The sequence below is a fragment of the Dermacentor albipictus genome, chromosome 6 (assembly GCF_038994185.2).
Source record: "Dermacentor albipictus isolate Rhodes 1998 colony chromosome 6, USDA_Dalb.pri_finalv2, whole genome shotgun sequence".
NCBI classification, from domain to species: Eukaryota; Metazoa; Arthropoda; class Arachnida; order Ixodida; family Ixodidae; genus Dermacentor; species Dermacentor albipictus.
Window position 1 is genome coordinate 8,291,741 of NC_091826.1, and position 20,229 is coordinate 8,311,969.

The 20,229-nt window shown below is 43.5% G+C and overlaps 1 protein-coding gene across 3 annotated transcripts in view; it reads right to left on the bottom strand.

Moving 5' to 3' along the window:
- The window catches only part of LanA (laminin subunit alpha), a 155,238-nt gene that overhangs the window by 29,754 nt on the left and 105,255 nt on the right, over window positions 1–20,229 (bottom strand). For all 3 annotated transcript variants that reach the window (XM_065424809.2, XM_065424811.2, XM_065424810.2), the window contains 14 exons: window positions 14,776–14,890; window positions 13,639–13,752; window positions 13,259–13,386; window positions 11,678–11,764; window positions 11,373–11,584; window positions 11,026–11,126; window positions 10,126–10,306; window positions 9,223–9,366; window positions 8,322–8,473; window positions 7,262–7,366; window positions 5,814–5,925; window positions 5,529–5,696; window positions 4,716–4,906; window positions 4,503–4,619 (listed from right to left, as the gene is read on the bottom strand). In XM_065424809.2, the coding sequence (XP_065280881.2) occupies window positions 4,503–4,619; window positions 4,716–4,906; window positions 5,529–5,696; window positions 5,814–5,925; window positions 7,262–7,366; window positions 8,322–8,473; window positions 9,223–9,366; window positions 10,126–10,306; window positions 11,026–11,126; window positions 11,373–11,584; window positions 11,678–11,764; window positions 13,259–13,386; window positions 13,639–13,752; window positions 14,776–14,890 (1,927 nt within the window). The remainder of the gene's footprint in view (window positions 1–4,502; window positions 4,620–4,715; window positions 4,907–5,528; window positions 5,697–5,813; window positions 5,926–7,261; window positions 7,367–8,321; window positions 8,474–9,222; window positions 9,367–10,125; window positions 10,307–11,025; window positions 11,127–11,372; window positions 11,585–11,677; window positions 11,765–13,258; window positions 13,387–13,638; window positions 13,753–14,775; window positions 14,891–20,229) is intronic.

A 20,229-nucleotide genomic window follows, 5' to 3' on the forward strand; every position in this document is an offset into this window, starting at 1 on the left:
TTTGTACGAATGCGTCACGGATATATCTTTCAATACGTACAAGATTATCGGTTGTGGAGCGCCCTTCTCTGAAGCCACACTGATAGGGATCAAGCATTTTGCTCAGTTCAAGGAAATGGATGAGTCGCTGATTAATCACTTTTTCAAATACCTTACAAAGGCAACTTGTGAGGGCTATCGGGTGGTAACTTGCCACTAAGGAGGGGTCTTTGTCCCGTTTCAAAACAGGGACCACAATGGCTTTTTTCCATGCGGTTGGAAGGTATCCTGCAGCCCAAATAGAGTTGAAAAGTGCAAGTAGTGTAACTTGTGTGTCATTGTGTAGGTTTTTGATCATTTCATACATGATTCTGTCAGATTCTGGTGCAGAGCTCTTGCATGCACTCAAAGCAGCTCGCAACAACTTGGCAATACTAAAAGGACGAGTGTACGGTTCACTCTGTTGGCATTTTCTTATGAATGGCTTACATTCTTCTATTTGCTTATATTTGAGAAAGGATTTTGAATAATTGGTTGAACTTGATATGCTCTCAAAGTGCTCCCCAAGTGAGTCTGCCTGATCTTTCAGTGTATCACCTTGTGAGTTTACCAAAGGAAGTGAATATGTTTGTCGCCCTCTTATCCTATTAACCCTGTTCCAGAATTTGGCCTAATCTCTATACGAGTTGATACCCGATAAAAACTTCTGCCAACTCTCTCTTCTGGCCTGTCGGCGGGTTCTCCTGCCGTGGGATTTTACTTTTTTAAAATTAATAAGATTCTCCGCAGTGGGAGACGTGCGTAGCAACCCCTATGCTTTGTTCCATTTCTTACAAGCGGTCCTACATTCTTCGTTCAACCACTGGACACAGCGTTTGCATGCCAAGCCACTTACTTCAGATATGCATTTAGATGCGGCATCTATTATGAAGTCTGTAAAATATTCCACAGAGCATCAATTCCTAACAAAGACATGTCAGCCCATGAGCTACTAGTAAGAGTTCAGAATTTCTCCCAATCGGTTGTATCAACCTTCCACCTAGGAGCCTGTGGTGGATATTCGTTTTCTTTAGATGTTCTTAGCAGTATGGGGAAGTGGTCGCTCCTGTAAGGGTTGTCGGTAACTTCCCATTCAAGTTCAGGCAGTACAGATGCTACAGATACAGATGAACTGTGCTAAGGTCAATTGAAGAAAAGGTTCTGTTTGCAAGACGGTAATACGTGGGTTCCTTCTTATTCAGAAGGCACGCACCAGAAGAAAAAAGAAACTGTTCAACAAGATGACCTCGCGCATCTACAGGAGAGTCGCCCCACAGGCAGCTGTGTGCACTGAATTCGCCAAGAACAACATAAGGTTCTGGCAATTCATCTATAAAGGACTGAAATTCATGTTTGTTTAATTTGTAATGTGGGGGTATGTAAAGCGAGCAAATGGTGATGAATTTGTTTAGGAGAACAACTCGAACCGCCACTGCTTCAAGGGGCATTTGTAGCTGTAAATGTTGACACGCAATGCTTTTATGAATAACAATGGTAACACCACCTGATAATGCGATAGCATCATCGCGATCTTTGCGAAACGTAACATACTGTCGGTGAAAGTTTGTGTGTTTTGATTTTAAGTGTGTTTCCTGTAAACACAGCACTTTTGGATTGTGTTCACGGATAAGTTCTTGCACATCATCAAGGTTTCTAAAAAGACCTCCGACGTTCCACTGAATGATTTGTGTATCTATATTTAAAGTAAGTTTGTGCTGTGTGTACAGAAACAGAAGTGATGCCTTAGACTACAGAGCTCTTTGCAGGCCCTGTAACGGGGGTTTTGTCCTTTCTGGAGCGTTTGAGGGAGCCTCGCCGCTCCCTAGGCGCTTGGTGCACCGTGGGGATTGGTGTAGTGTCCATTGCCTATTGTGAGGCGCCGGACACGTGCTCTCGCAAGTGAGAAGTTAACCGAGACAGTCCTGCCTCGGAGGGCAAGACCCCTGCGCCCACCAGCCCGCAGGTCGATGGGGCTTTGGGTCTTACCTTTGGGTCTGAGCTGCGCCAGCTGTTGCCAGTGCTGGAAGGGGCTGGGGAGGTTGGGGCAGCCTTGGCTGCGCCCACCTTCGGGGCCGCTTTCGGTACTGCGGGATCGCTGCGCGTAGCGCACGTTGCCACAGATAACTTTTGTGGGGCCGGCAAACCAAGGGTAGCCTGGCCTGTTTGCTGGTTGGATGGAGTAGGCTTACCTACTTCCACCCTGGGGGCAGGAGCCAAAGGTGCCAGCTCGCTGTGCGCGGGCTGGGCACTTGGCATTGGCCGCTGCGACGCTGCCCCCCGACGCACCGCATCAGCATAAGGTGTGCTGTGGAAAGGTGAGCATCTTTCACGGGCTTCCTTAAACGAAATGTTTTCTTTGACTTGAGGGTGATTATGTCTTTTTCTTTCTTCCAGTTTGGACGGGAGCGTGAGTAGGCTGGATGGTCACCACTGCAGTTCACACAGTTAGGTGTGCCACTACAGTTGTCGGAGGGGTGGCCCTGGACTCCACACTTTGCACAAGTTATTTGACCATGACAGCTCTGCGAGCCATGGCCGAACCTTTGACATTGGAAACACCATCTAGGGCTCGGGATATATGGTCGGACAGTTAGCCTTATGTATCCTGTTTCAATGGTTTCTGGCAGAACGCTAGATGCAAATGTTAGGACAAGGTGTAAGGTGGGAATTTCTTTGTTGCCCCATTTTAGGATAATATGCTTTACATTGATTACATTTTGGTCTTTCCACCCTTCCCAGAGTTCAGCTTCAGTCAAATCCTGGAGGTCTGCCTCTGACACGACTCCTCGTGAGTTATTAATTGTTCGGTGTTGTGTAACAGAAATTGGTATGCTACCAAATGTCACAAGACTGCCTAGCTTCTCGTACTGATGTTTCTGAGGGATCTCAAGAAGAAGGTCTCCGCTAGCCATTTTTGTTACTTTATAACCTAACCCTATGGCTTCGGTTAAAGATTTTGCAACTATGAAACAGGAAATGAATCTGGCCTGTTTTTCAGAGTTCTCGCTGTGCACAACATGATATTTTGGATAGGTCTCTCTTGTTCGGTTGAAGCATGTGGTTAGGTCACCGGTGTGTCCCCTCTTTTGAGGGTGACGATCAAGTATGCGGGGAAATGCGGGTGTCCCTACAGTACTTTCTTTTTTTTTCGGCGGCAATGGCAGCCACCCACCATAGAGCCCAACTTGGGGACGCTGCAGCACTTAACGGGCAAGGCTGCAGGCGCCAACCGTACATTGCCACTACAACCTAATATATTATACCCAAGGGAGGGCACATACACAAGGTTAACTTTAGCCACCTAGGAAAATTAGGAAGTGATGGAAGAGAAAAGATGAAGGGACAGTAAAAAAAAGAAGATAGGAAAGAAAAAAGTTGCTGTCTATTCCTTTTCCGAACTTGGAGGAAACAACGCTAAAAAGAGGATGACGACGAGAGGAGATGTTTGTCTCCTGTTCTTAGCTCTGTTTCCTTGTACAACACGCCTAATTCAACATTTTATGCTATCGCATTCACACAGTCCAGAGTAGCTAAGGTACTAAGCCTAGTACTTTAGTGCGCTACAACTTGGTGTTAAATTCTTTCCCTTGAGATATCTGAATTCCTGCTAGCTGGCCTGAATAAATGTTTTTTAAAATGAATACAACGCTGGCTAAATGTCATCCGAGCACAGACAACATGCGAAAAGTTATAAAAATTGCTTTGTTAGGATGTACAAGAAAAGGCAATCATCATCATCATCATCATCAGCCTGGTTACGCCCACTGCAGGGCAAAGGCCTCTCCCATATTTCTCCAACAACCCCGGTCATGTACTAATTGTGGCCACGCCGTCCCTGCAAACTTCTTAATCTCATCCGCCCACCTAACTTTCTGCCGCCCCCTGCTAAGCTTCCCTTCCCTTGGGATTTAGTCCGTAACCCTTAATGACCATCGGTTATCTTCCCTCCTCATTACATGTCCTGCCCATGCCCATTTCTTCTTCTTGATTTCTACTAAGATGTCATTAACTTGCGTTTGTTCCCTGACCCAATCTGCTCTTTTCTTATCCCTTAACGTTACACCTATCATTCTTCTTTCCATAGCTCGTTGCGTCGTCCTCAATTTGAGTAGAACCCTTTTCGTAAGCCTCCAGGTTTCTGCCCCGTAGGTGAGTACTGGTAAGACACAGCTATTATATACTTTTCTCTTGAGGGATAATGGTGACCTGCTGTTCATGATCTGAGAATGCCTGCCTGCTGTGGAATCGGCGATGGGTAGAGTGAAAACCAAATACACTATACTAATGGGTGACTTTAATGCCAAGGTAGGCAAGAAGCAGGCTGGAGACAAGGCAGTGGGGGAATATGGCATAGGCGCTAGGAATAGCAGGGGAGAGTTATTAGTAGAGTTTGCGGAACAGAATAATATCAGGATAATGAAAAGGCAATATATGTATTTTAATTCAGCCTTCTGGCATGTACATACAAGGCCCAAGGCACTCACATCAAGGGCTTTGTCTGCGTCCAAATTGAAGCCAGAGCACTTGCGCAGCAACTCCTCGCCTTCTCTCAAGAGCTCCTGGGCCTTGGACTGCAGCTCCTCACTCTGGGCGACTAGGCCCTGTAAAGGCAAAGAAGCTCAAATACTTTATAAATATCCTGCTGCCACCATGGAATGCACCCAACATGCAGCCTAGATTGCACGCAATTAAGGTACCCTGAATGGTGAGCTGTTAGCTTTGTGCAGCAGCCCCGAAGCCTTGCGCATCATGGTGTTGGCGCGTGCCGTGTGGTTAGCCAACTCGTGCAGACGGTCTTCCAGGTCCTGCTGCATGCTGCGCCTGAGCTCAGCAAGTGTTGCATTGTTCTGCACCGCAGGCAGTGAAAACTGCTGTGCTTGCTCCAAGGCTGAGGAAGTTAATAAGTGTGTTGAAGGGGCACAAAAGAGAAATCAGACGACAAACATAATATCCAGAAGAGATTCGGCTTAGATATTTAAGTGTAATGAAATGGATAAAAAGGAACGACCCTCCCATAAACGGTTTTGGTATTCTATGCATTAGACACTTGGTGAAATGACATATTGTTTCACTCTGTCTGATTGTCATCGTACGCACATGCGTTGGCCGTATACAACACATAGCTCTGCCATGAAAGAGTCTGAATAATAGGACATGTCCAAGGTATTGCATTAAACAAAATGGTAGCCCAGTGTGCTAATAGCCCTTGCCACAGCAGCATCACGGTGAAGTTTCAGTCTTGGAAAGCTGATTCTCTCATATGTAGTGAATTAAAGAAGCAGAGGTTAGAGACTGTAAATATTTGGCTCTTTTATCAGCCGGGCAGACGAATCAATTTAAGAGAAATTTTTACTGACTCTTTAGCTAATTGTCTCTGTCTTTATAATCATTAATGCCTCTGTGAACTCATAGAAGCACCTTTTCTTTTTGTGCTTATGATGTTTAATGTGACTCATGCAATGGATCTATAAAGAGCTTACAGTGCAAATAAATAAATACAAATATCACACCTTCACGAGCCTCGGCTAGATCATCCTCGGACTGCCGAAATTCAGGAACAAAGGTGGTATCATTGAGCCGCTCAGTGATGCGCTTCGCTTCTTGAAGCATTGGCTCGATGCTGCTAGCAGACGATGTGCTAATGCCTTCCGAGAATGTCATCAGGTTGTACAGAATGTCTGCACAGAAGAATGCCCATGTAAGAGTGCTTCGTGGCACATCCTCTCACTGCTACTGACTGCCTGTTCTCCATATGATCACACCTGCAATCATTATGAGTACGAATGTGCTCTTACCTTGCATTTCTTTGACGGTCTTGTTGACATCAGCTTCCTCTTGTAAGGCAGCCATCTTAGTCGCAAATGCAGCATTGTCATTTGTCCTGGCCGAAGAGAGGATCACCGACATCTAAGAAGCAGATGTAAGTTTTGATTGGCAAGAAGTCGTGATAACATTGCTGAACTACGACAAATAAGTTTACGGCAATGCACTTGGTGGAATAAGTATTATGAAAGAGAATAACTGCCGTCCATTTGACGGCATCACAAAGCTGCAAAGAAAATCCATACTGGTTTCTCGAAAAGAAAGCTCCACAATGGAGTTGCTCACTCAATCATCTACTAATGGTCACTCTACCATCTCAGCCTACCAGGAGTCTAGGAGACCGCAGAGAGGCCAAATTTATTGGCAAATCAATGTGCAGTTGGGATACTGCATGTAGCAGATCAATTCTGTAGAAACTATTATGAATTTCTGCAGCTTTCTTTGTGAGAGACGCATGTGAGCTTTCTTTGTAGTCAGGTGGATGACAATCATTCCCCCTCATCACCTCACCGTATTTGTAGATTCACTGTATTTACTTGATTACTTGAACACTCCCTGTATTGTAAAGCATACACAATTTTCATGGCCACAAATCGAAACTGGAATGCCCTAAAAAGTAACACACATCTTAATTTTCACACTTCAAGAAATGATAAATGCGATGCCCTTCATACTTCACTCATTATTTTTCAATAGTTAGAGAGCAATGGCAACTTTTTCAGATTTGGAAAATTACTACATCTGGGCTACTTAGACCAAGCATCACTTAATTTGTCATTGCTGTCGAATGCCTCGATACGACTGACACTGGCCTGACAGAGCATCGCATCTTCGGCACCGTCGAAGGACTTTAAAAATATCACATTTCTTGAATGCTTTGCAGACTACTGCAGCCTAATGCACTTATGGAGTGGGCACAAAACTTCCACTGCTCTCACAGCTGCAGCAGTGTACATGTGAATTGGATTGGATGACAGAAAATTCTGATGCCAAGGATGGTACCCCACCACTATTTTAGTTGTGGAGTCGTACTCCAATTTAGCATGCATTTGGTTATCTCTAGCATGTTTTTCTGGAAACAAATGTGCATGTTAGAATCGAGTAAATATGGTAATACTCTTTAAACTGGCATGTTTTATTACAGCCACCAATTAATTTTCTGTTCCCATTATGCCAAAGATGTAAGTCTCTCAACAAGCTGATAAAACACTGGGATGTCAGTCTTACTGATGACACTATAAACCTAATTTTTAGAAGGTAAAACCACATGTATGATTTCAATCATGTGAATGAATGCCATGTATCACTGTTTCACCAGCATATACTTACTTTACAAATGTAGAGAATGAAAGGAGACTTCTGGTAATTTTCAATCCCATGCAAAAGGAGCAATGCATATGGAACAGGGCTGTTTACTCACACTCTTGCGAACTACATTGCCAAAGGTCTCCAAGTCAGAGACATTCTGTCCTAAGGGACTGGCATCTTCTGCCTCCCGATCTGATTGGAATGTCTCAAACTGAAGCTGTAATAAAAATAAACATCAGTGTCCAGCAAGCTGTGCAAGCACTACAGGCTCTAAACACATGACGCCTTGTACTATATCCTGTAACCACGCAATTTTCTGCCCAAATCCGGACGAGCTTTGTAGCATGTTGCAAGCAAAGGAGCACTGCCAATCATTAAGTAAAGTGCCTATGTTGTATTCACGATGCAGTGAAATTATCTAGAATATGGTGCTTTTATCAACACTGTTAAGTGCCTAATAAGCAGTGCATTATTTTCACATGCACAGACTGTATCATTTATATCTTTCTAAGCACAGCCCCCATGTTATGTAGAACAATCAGAAGAGTTCAGTACATGGATACATTATGCTGTCTGTAGGTCACTTAAACCAATAAATAAATAATAAATAAACCAAATAATGACATGTAACAAGTAGAACTTGTTGCTGGGCGAGTTGGTTGGGATCCAATGAATACATTGTTGCGCCAAAAAAGGAAAATGAAGACTTGGGAAGGAAGAGTACGAAACGACAGAATGAGCGCTGAACTTCAACTTATTTTATTCTTACAGCAGGGCAGGGAGAATGAACAAATACGCATGAGTACATCAGTGTTGCCTAGAGCGATTACAGTGACGTTTTCAACATTTGAAACTCATTTTCAAACAGAAAAACAGACGTGTCATTAATACAACTCGTGCCTCTTACTTTTATGTGATATGCCTCCAAAAGTTCTCTTGCTAACGTATCACCACTCCTGCCAAGTATCTTTATCTCACGCAGTAGTGACTGGCATGTTCCTTCCAGGCAAACCGTGCAATGCGCAGGTAAATTCGCGTTACCTTTGTTGATTACAGAATGTTCCTTCCCAAGTCTTTACTTTCCTTTTTTGGCGCAACAATGTATTCATTACATGTAACAAGTAATTTGACAAACTATTTAGGTATACTACCGCCTGTGCTATAGTACATACCTGGAGGTCATGGGCAGTCTGGTTGACCACCTGCAACCGCTGGTTGGCCAGGTATGTTGCCGACAAGTCTTTCACCTCAAACTGGATATCGCCGAAGAGACCTGCCAACTGGTCTGTGTCGTCCAGCAGTGCATGCACACACTCGCCGCATTCTACGCATGTGATGCACAATAAGCCAGTGTTAATAAGGGTCCCTTAAACAGCACAGATGTACATTCATACAACTAAATAAGCAATCAAATCTCTGATGGGGTGCATCAGCACTACCCTATCCCAGCATAGCTATTGACACAAAATTTGCTTGGCACTATCAATGGAGCAGCAAGAATAAGACTGCCTTAATCCAGGGTGGTACAGTTTAGTCACAAACTAATGAAATATGCTAATAAACAGAATTATGAGTTATGATATGAAGTTGTATGACAAAAAACAAGACAATTTTATGCCTTTTTCTGCATATGTTACTGGCTGGGTCAGTGGCACAATCTCACAGTGACACCTAATAACAGTAGCCTGCCAAACATGGTCATCTTTCTACCAATCATGCCACATGCCTGTCCACTTGTTGGTTGCCTTTGGACATGTTTTTCAGCCCCGGGAAGCCAAAAAGCTTTACATATGCCAAATTAACAAAAAGCCTTGTTTCATCTGAGTTGCTTTGAAATGCATTGAAAGTGCACCAGGAGCAATCAAACTGCTGAAAACACTGTGAATTAACAGGAGTTTTGAATTTTGAGTTCAAATTATTACAAGTTTGTTGCATTGCACAACACAAGCTATCACAAAGGAAGCAACAAGCTTGCAGTGGAAGCTATAGTCTTGTGTGTATGAACGCACACAGCAATGACACTCAAGAAAGAACAAGTTAATAGCCAGTTCTCACTGATTGTTACATACTCACCATGGCAGCCCTGTCGCTCTACGAAGACCCATCGGTGTGGACAGCTGTCACATTTCTCCCCGATTACGCCAGGCAAGCACTGGCACTGACCCGTCTGCTGGTTGCAGACAGCACCAGCCGAAAACTTGGCAGCACAGTTGCACGCTAAAAAAGAGAAGGAATAAATGTGCAGGGGAAAAGTGCACTTTTTCAGTCAGTCATGCAAGTAGCAGAGCCAGGATTTATAAAACACAATTACTAAGGACTGCAAGCGGTATGTGCTAATGGCGTATTACAGACCTCGGATTCACATGTGCATGTGTATATCAGACTACATGTCGCATAATGAAAGACATGCATGAAATGCAGTAACGGGACATGCCCCCAGTTAGCCATACAGATCTTTAACTTGCACTTCACCTGCTAACTATCGCCAAGTTGCACATAAAATTAGACTACAGACTCATTTTCCATTTTCCATTTTCCATTTTCCATTTGCCTTTTGAGCTGCCTGGGTATCCGTAGTATTGTGATTGTGGGCCTATGCAACACATTTGACATACACGTATGTACAATTGGATTTGGTCACATTGCCCACTGATACCATGACTCACATGATACAGTATGAGAAGCTCACATAAACATGACTAATTGATTTACAAGTACAGCATTTCACCATGCAAAAAACCAATTTGTCATAAGTAGTTAAGGAAACTCAATAAAAGTGCATGACAATGGGGTTTAGCCCAATGTCAGATACTGAACAGAAGTGAGGCAGATCACATTATTTTTTTTTTACACAATGTGTGAATATGCCAAGCTGCAAGTTATTACTGTGCTCAACAGGAGACAAGTAATGCTCCTGATGATGAAAGAGAAATGCATCTGAATGCAATCCTGGCTAATGGGCATCACAACACTCACAGATGCAACCACTGGTGGAGTAACGCCAAAATCCTGGCTCGCAGGCTTCGCAGCGGAGACCTCCAGCACCTGGCTGGCAGGGGCACTGGCCTGTTTCCAGATCACACTGCTTGGACTGGGAAGCCAAGCCGCAGTCACAGGGACGGCAGCCTTGGCAGCTGCTGAAGCCCCAGTGGTTTGGCTGCACCGCAGTTCAGTGACACTATGAACACAGCTACACCTGCACCACCTCTGCACAGACTGCAAACATCACTCGGGCAACAAACATTTCCTGCAAAACTGTCCCTTGTACAACGGAAATCATGAATCACTTATGCATGCTTTCTCCACAGTTGTGCTTACACTGTAGGTTGTGCTATGGAAGTTTTACATGGTCGCGCAGTGTCAAGGCGGGAAGTGCTGAGGCCACTTCTATGTTTCTCGAGGACGTGGACTCGCCATCAGACCACTAATGTGGCAATAACTCTTTACAGGCACAGACGTGCTGACAGAGTCATAGCAAGCAGATCTCACAAGGCTAAATCCACCTGTACTATGTACCAGCACCTTTGATACAAGTCAAACAAGGACAGCTGTTTTGGAGCGTTTCCTCATTCATGCCCTGAAACAGTTCTTCTGGAGCTGTGAAATTATTCGCATGCATCCTAGGAAGGGCAGTGCATGGCACCAAAATCGACATGCTTGCCAGGCAGTTTGTAAATAGCACAGAAGCTTCTTCTTTTAAGGAGGGCTTAGATGTGTTGCAAACAGTGGACTGTGTCCTCACAAGCCAGACAAGATTTGATGTGATTCATGTGTTAAAGTGATATTTTGATAATGGTGTAACAATGTGGCATTTTCACTCATGTGCATATTTGGATAAGTTCAATGATGGCTGTAAGATGCAAGATAAGCACTCACAGCACACTGGTCACAGAGTTCTCCAATCACATTGTCATGACAGCTGCAGGTTCCTGCAGCTGGGTCACAGGAGTACATTCCGCATTTGTTGCAGGAGCACTCTATAGAAGCAAAGAAGAAAAAAAGCTAAATAAATAGATACATCCTGTAGTCAAGCAAAGTCGATTTCCAGCAGTTTTATCAAACTGCGACTCTACACTTATAACAGGAATACATAAAACGATTTCTATCAAGAGTATCCTAGATCAACATCCTGGGAAAATTAGTTTTCTAATAAACGTATGTTTCACTTTTCATATCTGAAAATGTTGCAAGAAGTATCCTAGAAAGGACTGAGTCCCACTCACTGCGGCAATTCTTTCCCATGATGGCGTCCCCATAGAAGCCAGGTGCACAGAGTTCACATGCTGCGCCAAAGGTGTTGTTCAGGCAGAGCACACATTCGCCAGTGACTGAGTCGCAAGATGCAGGGTTTTCAGGGTCGATGTTGCCACTGCAATGGCATGGCTCGCAGCTGCTGCCGATCACATCTGGCTGACCAAAGTAGCCAGCATCACATCTGCGCACAATTATTAGTACTTCATTGCAGTAAACCGAGCAAAACAGTCTTAGAAAACAGCCAGTCCCACGATTTCGCCTTGCATACACTTACACATCACATCGAGCTCCATAGTATCCCTTTTTGCAGTTGCAGCTGATCTCTTGTCCACTTGGAGACACCTCACAGCTTTCGGCAAAGCTGCAATAACACAGAAGAGAGTATAGCAGGCACCAGAAGAAAACAAGTAAGTTACAGTGAAACTGCGATATATTGAAGTCAGTAAAATTGGCAATTTGCTTCGTTATATTGAAATTTGATTGCATTGAAATTGGACCTTTATGCAATCAAGTACAGTCACCGATTAATATTTCTTACACAGAAGGGGATGCAAGATTTTCCTAATTATCAGGCAATCTGAAGAAGCAAGTTATAAATAAGTAAAAAATTCATTTTGTTGAATTTCAGAGTCAGCGACGAAAGATGCAAGAAAGATATGAAAGCGAAGTCAGCCCACTTTCACGTCCACTCCACCCTTGCAGCCGATAGCGTTGCCTGCAGTGGGATGATGCTATCATGAAAAGCACCAGCAGCACGAAGCGGATGCCTCATCTGTCTCTAGCTTCAATGGGTCTCCGAAACTCAAGGTTACACAACCTCCAGTACTAAATGCACAGGAAGACAGTGCACATGATTCTACGCCATCTCGCCATGCCCACTCATTGCACACACAGCGAATTACATGTAAAACAAGGCACATGGGCTATGTATATGCTCAGCCGCGCTAGAAAAGAAGACTTACATCAACGTCTCTCCCCACTCTCTCTTGTCCCGTCCCATCTGATGACCTCCCATGGCCACCTTCTTCACGCGTGCTTAATTGCGTTACCGAAAGCGAGTTCTCCTCTCCCTGTTTTCCTTTGTTTGCGCGGGATGAAGGAGCTCATCAAGCCACCATCCTTTTCGGCTCACCCTTGCAAGCTTTCACTTGCACCAAAAGCATACAGTGCACGGGGTGCAATAGGATCTTATCATGTACGGAACATGACGCTGCTCCTCAGTGATAGCTCTTGGTCCCGTGGATCGTGATTACATAGGTATGTTCACAAGAAGCCACTTGTAATTCAACCATTTGACCATCTGTGTCCACAGAAGCTTCCATTTATTGTCTCGGTATTCTCTTGCGGTGACAGTAACATGTCATTATATTGAAATCGTGCATAAACGCACTTCGTTATATTGAGGTGCTAAATACATGCTGCTCTATGAACAAGAAGTTATAAAAAGCTTAATATTTCGTTCAATCGAGAATTTTGTTGTAATGAAGTTTGTTATATCAGGGCTTAACTGTATTTACATACAGATACAAAATAGATAGAGCACTACAGCATAACTATTCAATGCATTCCTATTCTGATGCATCGACATCAGTGCCGATTTTGATAAGAAAAGCTTCTAAAAAGGCAAAAAAAAAAAGTCACAAAGCAACCTCCTTCAGAATTACTTCGTAAGATCGAGCTAAGCCCTCCCTATTTGCGACACAATGTATACCTTCAAAGCTTCATTAAAAGCTAACACAAGCTGAGCACAGTACCGTGGCTACGGAGTTGATCATCAATAAATTCTATGATTGTCAATGAGCTGCTACAGCATGTTCAATATGTTGGCTAACAGATAGCCAGCTGAACCACATACTTATTTGATGGCAATGGAATTGGGCAGGCACAGATGAGACAGTCATCAGGGTTGCCTCTGGTGGCGTCACCGTGGTAACCAGGCAAGCATTTCTCACAGTGGTCACCATAGGTGTTGTCTCGACAGTTCTAAAAATAAATATGAGAAAAAAGTTCATGGTTAAAACAATGACAATCTATCTAAGACAACAAAGTGCCTCTGTGGGGGCGGCGGGGGAGGGGGGGGGGGCAGTTTTCCAAGGAATAGTCAAGTTCCTCGAGTTCTCAGAGCACTGGACGGAAACAAGGCAGAGATGCATAAACTATATAAGGACAAATAACGGAACTGTCAAGTTCCTGTAAAAAATTGGAACTGTCAGAGCTATCAGGAAAACAACTCACATAGCATTTTCCAGTGACAACATCACAAGTGTCCCCATGGTTGTTGCACTGGCAGGGAACACAGAAGCCCAGGTAAGGACCCGTCCTTGAGCGGTAGTACCCAGGTGCACATTCCTGCAAACAGTGTGGCAACGTTAGCATTTGGAAAATGTGACAATTTACACAAGTGGTAATAACATATCATGGTCGAATCAAGTCTTAATTAAAAAATGCATGTTGTGACCCCAAATGGTAAATACGCGCATCCATAGTATAACTTTTTTATTTTTGACTGACTAATTTAAAATCTAAAAAGAAAAGAAAAAGAAAACTCAAGTAAATAGTTCAATGACTCCACCATAAAAGTATATAGTAGAACAGTTCTGTAAACAGCACCTGTATTAATGTCTAAATGGACCTGCCATGGTAACTAATTGTTTAGTGGCTTCGGTGTTGCACTGCTAAGCACGAGGTCACGGGATCAAATCCCGGCCATGGCGGCCACACTTTGATGGAGGCAAAATGCAAAAACACCCATGTACTTAGATTTAGGTGCACATTAAAGAACCCCATGTGGCTAAAATCAATCCGGAGTACCCCACTACAGCATGCCTCATAATCAGATCGTGGTTTTGGCTCACGCAACCTCGTATGATTTTTTTTTTATATGCCTAAATCGGACAAAATTGACATACAGCAAATGACTTCGAAAAAGATCACTTGTTTTGTAATAATACCCGTAAAAACTAAAAACGACAATGTTTCATTAACTTTTAAAGAAATATACATTAATGTTGTCTGCTTTAGGCATCCTTGAATGTGCTGTTTGCAGAATTACAATATCTTAATAGATGAAAATTTGAGTTGTAAGCATGGTACTAGAACTTCTCCAAACTTTTCTAATTCTTTCATCAATATTTTTTTTTTAATCTCATGGTCTAATTAAAAAAATATGTACATAGGAAAGTCACTGAAATTTCATTTTTCCTAATGTATGCTACAAGTTTGATTAAAAGCACGTACAACAACAACAATAGTTTCGCATGATTTTGTATGAATCAACTAGAATTGGCCCTGTGCTAAAGCTCCTTCTTAATGGCCAGAAGCTTGAGAATTATAATTTAGAAAATTTCCCTCAAGTGAGAGACAAGAACAAACCTCGCAAGAAGTCCCCTTGTAATTGGGCGGACAGTGGCACTGCTCCACAGTCAAGGATTGGGCAGCATCAGCAAGGTACGTTGAGAGCGCTGTGTCCAGAGCCACATTGCTCAACCTGAAAGGAGTGCAGACACAAGACACGCTACCAAGCTGAAACTATACTCTCGAAGATTTGTATCTCGGTTAAAGTTATGGTAGCTTGGACTTTTCTCAACAATTGTATATTAGCAATGTAAAGGCTTTGTACAAATAAGGCCTAACAGGTAGGCGTTCCCAAGCCCATGCAGACCATAAACATGAGCTATGCAGGTTTTGCATGGCATGTCTACTATGAACTGCATAGGCCATAGGCGCTGTCTACAGGGGGGGCTCCAGGGCTTGAGCCCCCTCCAACAAATTCAGGGGGGGGGGGCAGCCCCCCATTCCCGGCGATGTTGAAGCCTACCCCCCCCCCCCTCCCACCTAATGTGTCATAACCAGAGTTCTGTCACCCACATCATTTAAGGTTTCTTTTGACTTGCCTTGACCTTTTCAATTAAAATTTTATTGTGGCTAATAGCTTACTGCATTATTGTTGTTGCGGATGTGCATGGATTTTAATTCACACTTTACTTTATTTCTGCAAATCCTGACAATAGGAGCACAAGCAAATTAGAAGTACCAGTGGTGGGCTGCCACATCCGTATTTTCTTGCTTAGACATTGTTTTAAATTTTCACTGCAAACATCATGCACGTACACAATACATTTAGTATATACACAGGACAAAGTTAATTACATTTTTAAAGAGAAGGAGGTGGCCAATTAACAATTATTTCTAAAGGTATGGATAGCTTATGCCTAGAGTATGAATATGTTGCTGTATGTCCACCTTGCTCCTAAGTGCACTGGGTGTTTTTTGACCCTGAAAAAAAAAAAACTGTAGACTTTAGTGACCCCTTCGGCAGAGTCTTTAATCAATGGTGTGTGAAATGCATGCGAATGATATGTGTCTCAGTATCGCTTCTCTTTCCAGTAAGCAAAGCTAATGACTCAAGAAAGAAAAACACTTTTAATAATTTACAACATTTATTAGGGATGGAAAAATTGTCACTTGCATGCAGAGGTCATAATATATACAGGGTGTCCCAATTATTTATGCCCCAAGATTTAAAAAAAAGCAATGCGTTACACAAAGAAAACCTAGTGCATATTGTTTCCAGTACAGTGGAGTAGCTGCCAGCAAATTTTTTGTTACTGAGATTTAATTAGGTAATTGTAATTAATTATCCAACTTGAGATATACTATCCTAATAATTGAGGCGTGAATAAGACATCTGTAGGCACAGCCAAGGGACATCTAACTACAGTATTTTCAGCGATGTACTAATTGCATACTAACTTTTTCCCACTGTTAAGTAAGCCCTGTGAAACATGGCAAATACCGCGCTACAGTGCTCCAACCCGCACCATAAAGCGGCACCCTCGAGCACGCTCCTTCCGAGTTGGCCAGAACGAAATGAACGGAAATAAAGAAAATATCATTGCCCAAGCACTCCATACAGATGGTCAACCAGCGACGCTAAAACGCGCAGCCTTGGTGTTTTATCACTGGGTTAAACTCGACGGTTCATTAGACGATGGCTTGGTAGGCTGCCAGATCCTCGGTACGCAGTTACTGCTTGCACATGGCGGCACGAGCCTGTTCTTGTGCCCAGGCTGCAGCATCGGGACGGTGTAGATGAGCATGTTCCCGGTTCTGCTCATGGCGTTGCTGATTGAAGGCTGCCTGCTCATCAGGAGTATGTATGATGTGTGGCCTACCCATTTCGGAGCCAGAGAAAAACTGCTTCGCGCCCGCTCGACTTCAGCGGAGAGCAACGACGTCACTACTTGCGCAGCCAATCGTGCGCCTCTCTTTCACTTTTCTTCTTTCGCGCATGCACACAGGGTTGCGCCAAAGGAGGTTTCGGCAAGAGACAGACGTACGGATGGAGGAATCGACTCGCCATATACAGCTTCACTGTAAAACATCATGATCGAGCTAGTGCCTTATCTGCTGCATCATGTCCGAATGAACACGTCGGGTTTGGTGCTAGTTGGAAACAAGCTCTGATAGTTGTTGTTTCAGCATAGATAAAATGCACGGATGGCTTTTCTTTTTTCTTTGCCACATTACCTAACACCACAAAAGCAAATTGACAACATCAGTGCAAATGTTTAAAGGTGTGTTTTGTTTCGTCCCAGTCGCCATGTCTTTTTCTAATGAGCAGAAGGTAAACATGATCCTTGTCTTGTGAGCTGCAAATGGCAACAAGAGGAAGGCCGCAAATATATATCAGTCATGGAAGTGCGGCGGTAGACCAAACGCATCGACTATCATCAGAAATTATGAAAACCTGCCACAAACCGGCAGCTTCAAGAAACAGCGGCGGAGGATTCCATCTGTGAGTCCTAGCTTACGCACGGACGTTCTACCATTTAAGGTCTCAAGCCCACATGCTAGCGTGCGGGACGTGGACACACTGGTATCAATTTCCAAGTCCTCAGTTCGGAGGATTCTAAATGATGGCCTTTCACCTGTACCCCCTTAACCAGCATCAATGCTTGGAAGATAGGGAAGTGTAGAATCATCTAGGTTTCTCAAATTGGGTCCTCATAAAAGCCTATGAGTCACCAGACTTCTTGAGCAATATCCTGAGCACAGATGAAGCCAATTTTCACAGAAACGCCCAGGTAAATTTGCATAATGCACACTTTTGAAATGACTCGTATCCACACTGGGTAAAGCACAATCAGCACCAGTACCTGCAGTGGTCATTCAAAGTGGGGTGCGAAATTTACGCCGTTGCTATATCATAATTGGTCCCATCTTCTTTGATCACAAGCTGACTGGACAGTGTTACGTGCATGGACGAAATCCTTGAAGGAGTGGTGGATGAGTTTCTCAGCGAAGTCTTGCTGTTACATCTTCCACTTCTGTGTTATCAGCAAGATGAAGTACCAGCACACAGCAGCAACTGAGCACGAAACTGGCTGGATGCGACTTTTCATGCGCAATAGATTGGAAGGTATGGCAGGCCTGTAAATTGGCCGGCTAGGTCACCTGACCTCTCTCCACTCGATTTCTTTCTTTGGAGTTATGTGAAAGATCGTGCTCACATGATCAAGACGGACGTCAGATTAGCTCAAGACAAGGATAACGGATGTCAACTGTAGAATTCCAGCATCGGTCATCAAGAATGCCACTGAAGATGTGATAAAGCAGAGTACTGCGTAGCTGGAGAAGGAGACCTACTCAAACACATCCTCTAGGAAGCAGCTGGTGTTTGATGGTGCTTTTGAATTCATAGATAACAAGGACACATTGAAATCTGATATTCTTTTTGTTTTGTTTTGTTTTTTGTGCAGACGTCCCAAGTGCCAATTGGGCTCATTTAGTCGTGGTATATTTACGTTTTTGAATACATTGGTTTTGCCTTTTCTCTACACGTGGGTCGCTTCCCGGTCTGTTTATTTCACTTTTATTTGTTGCCATGAACCCGTTTTTGCAGCATGTATACACTCTCATGAAAACTAAAACTGTCACTTTAATTTGGCTTTGGTCCAAAGCAAGTTTCTGGCGTGAAATATAGCTGCGCATGCACTCTGACAATGCGGTGCGAGCAAAGCCGGGATTTTTAAACGTGCTATGCCTATTACATTGCTTTTCGCGTTTCGTGCGTGGTCAGAGCGGTGCTTCAGCCACATCATCAAGGAGCTTTTGTTATCAATGTGATCAGTCAGCCTTGATAGACGGACAATAAGTGTAACGTAGCAGAGGAAGGAATAGCTGCAGAGCCGCAAAACCTGCTGTTGGTGCTCCTTCCGTGCCATTATCAAGGTGATGCGGTGTCTCTTCAGGTTTGCGATAGGCAAAGCACTTGCTTTCAATAAGCTTATTTGAGTGCACTGCAAAACGGGTGGGAACGCAGTCACATGGTATTTTTCATATTTCGTGAGGTCTGTTTGCCAGTCGGAAAAAATTGCATGCAATTAGTATGTCGCTGAAAACAAAGTAGTTAGATGTCCTTGAAGAAAAACAGCACTACGAAGACGCGAAAAGGAGTTAAGGAGTGTGCAATGGAAGTCGGTGGTAACTCCGTTAGGCAGGATACCAGTGTAAACTATCGCAGGAGACGAAAGATCTGATCAAGAAACGCCAATGTATGAAAGCCTCTAACCCTACAGCTAGAATAGAACTGGCAGAACGTTCGAAGTTAATCAACAAGCGTAAGACAGCTGACATAAGGAAGTATAATATGGATAGAATTGAACATGCTCTCAGGAATGGAGGAAGCCTAAAAACAGTGAAGAAGAAACTAGGAATTGGCAAGAATCAGATGTATGCGTTGAGAGACAAAGCCGGCAATATCATTACTAATATGGATGAGATAGTACAAGTGGCTGAGGAGTTCTACAGAGATTTATACAGTACTAGTGCCACCCACGACGATAATGGAAGAGAAACTAGTCTAGAGGAATTCGAAATCCCACAGGTAATGCCGGAAGAAGTAAAGAAAGCCTTGGGAGATATGCAAAGGGGGAAAGCAGCTGGGGAGGATCAGGTAACAGCAGATTTGTTGAAGGATGGTGGGCAGATTGTTCTAGAGAAACTGGCCACCCTGTATACGCAATGCCTCATAACTTCGAGCGTACCGGAATCTTGGAAAAACGCTAACATAATCCTAATCCATAAGAAAGGGGACGCCAAAGACTTGAAAAATTATAGACCAATCAGCTTACTGTCCGTTGCCTACAAACTATTTACTAAGGTAATCGCAAATAGAATCAGGAACACCTTAGACTTCTGTCAAGCAAAGGACCAGGCAGGATTCCGTAAAGGCTACTCAACAATAGATCATATTCACACTATCAATCAGGTGATAGAGAAATCTGCGGAATATAACCAACCCTTATATATAGCTTTCATTGATTACGAGAAAGCATTTGATTCTGTCGAAACCTCAGCAGTCATGGATGCTTTACGGAATCAGGGTGTAGATGAGCCATATGTAAAAATACTGGAAGATATCTATAGCGGCTCCACAGCCACCATAGTCCTCCATAAAGAAAGCAACAAAATCCCAATAAAGAAAGGCGTCAGGCAGGGAGATACGATCTCTCCAATGCTATTCACAGCGTGTTTACAGGAGGTATTCAGAGACCTGGATTGGGAAGAAATGGGGATAAAAGTTAATGGAGAATACCTTAGTAACTTGCGATTCGCTGATGATATTGCCTTGCTTATTAACTCAGGGGACCAACTGCAATGCATGCTCACTGACCTGGAGAGGCAAAGCAGAAGAGTGGGTCTAAAAATTAATCTGCAGAAAACTAAAGTAATGTTTAACAGTCTCGGAAGAGAACAGCAGTTTACAATAGGCAGCGAGGCACTGGAAGTCGTAAGGGAATACATCTACTTAGGGCAGGTAGT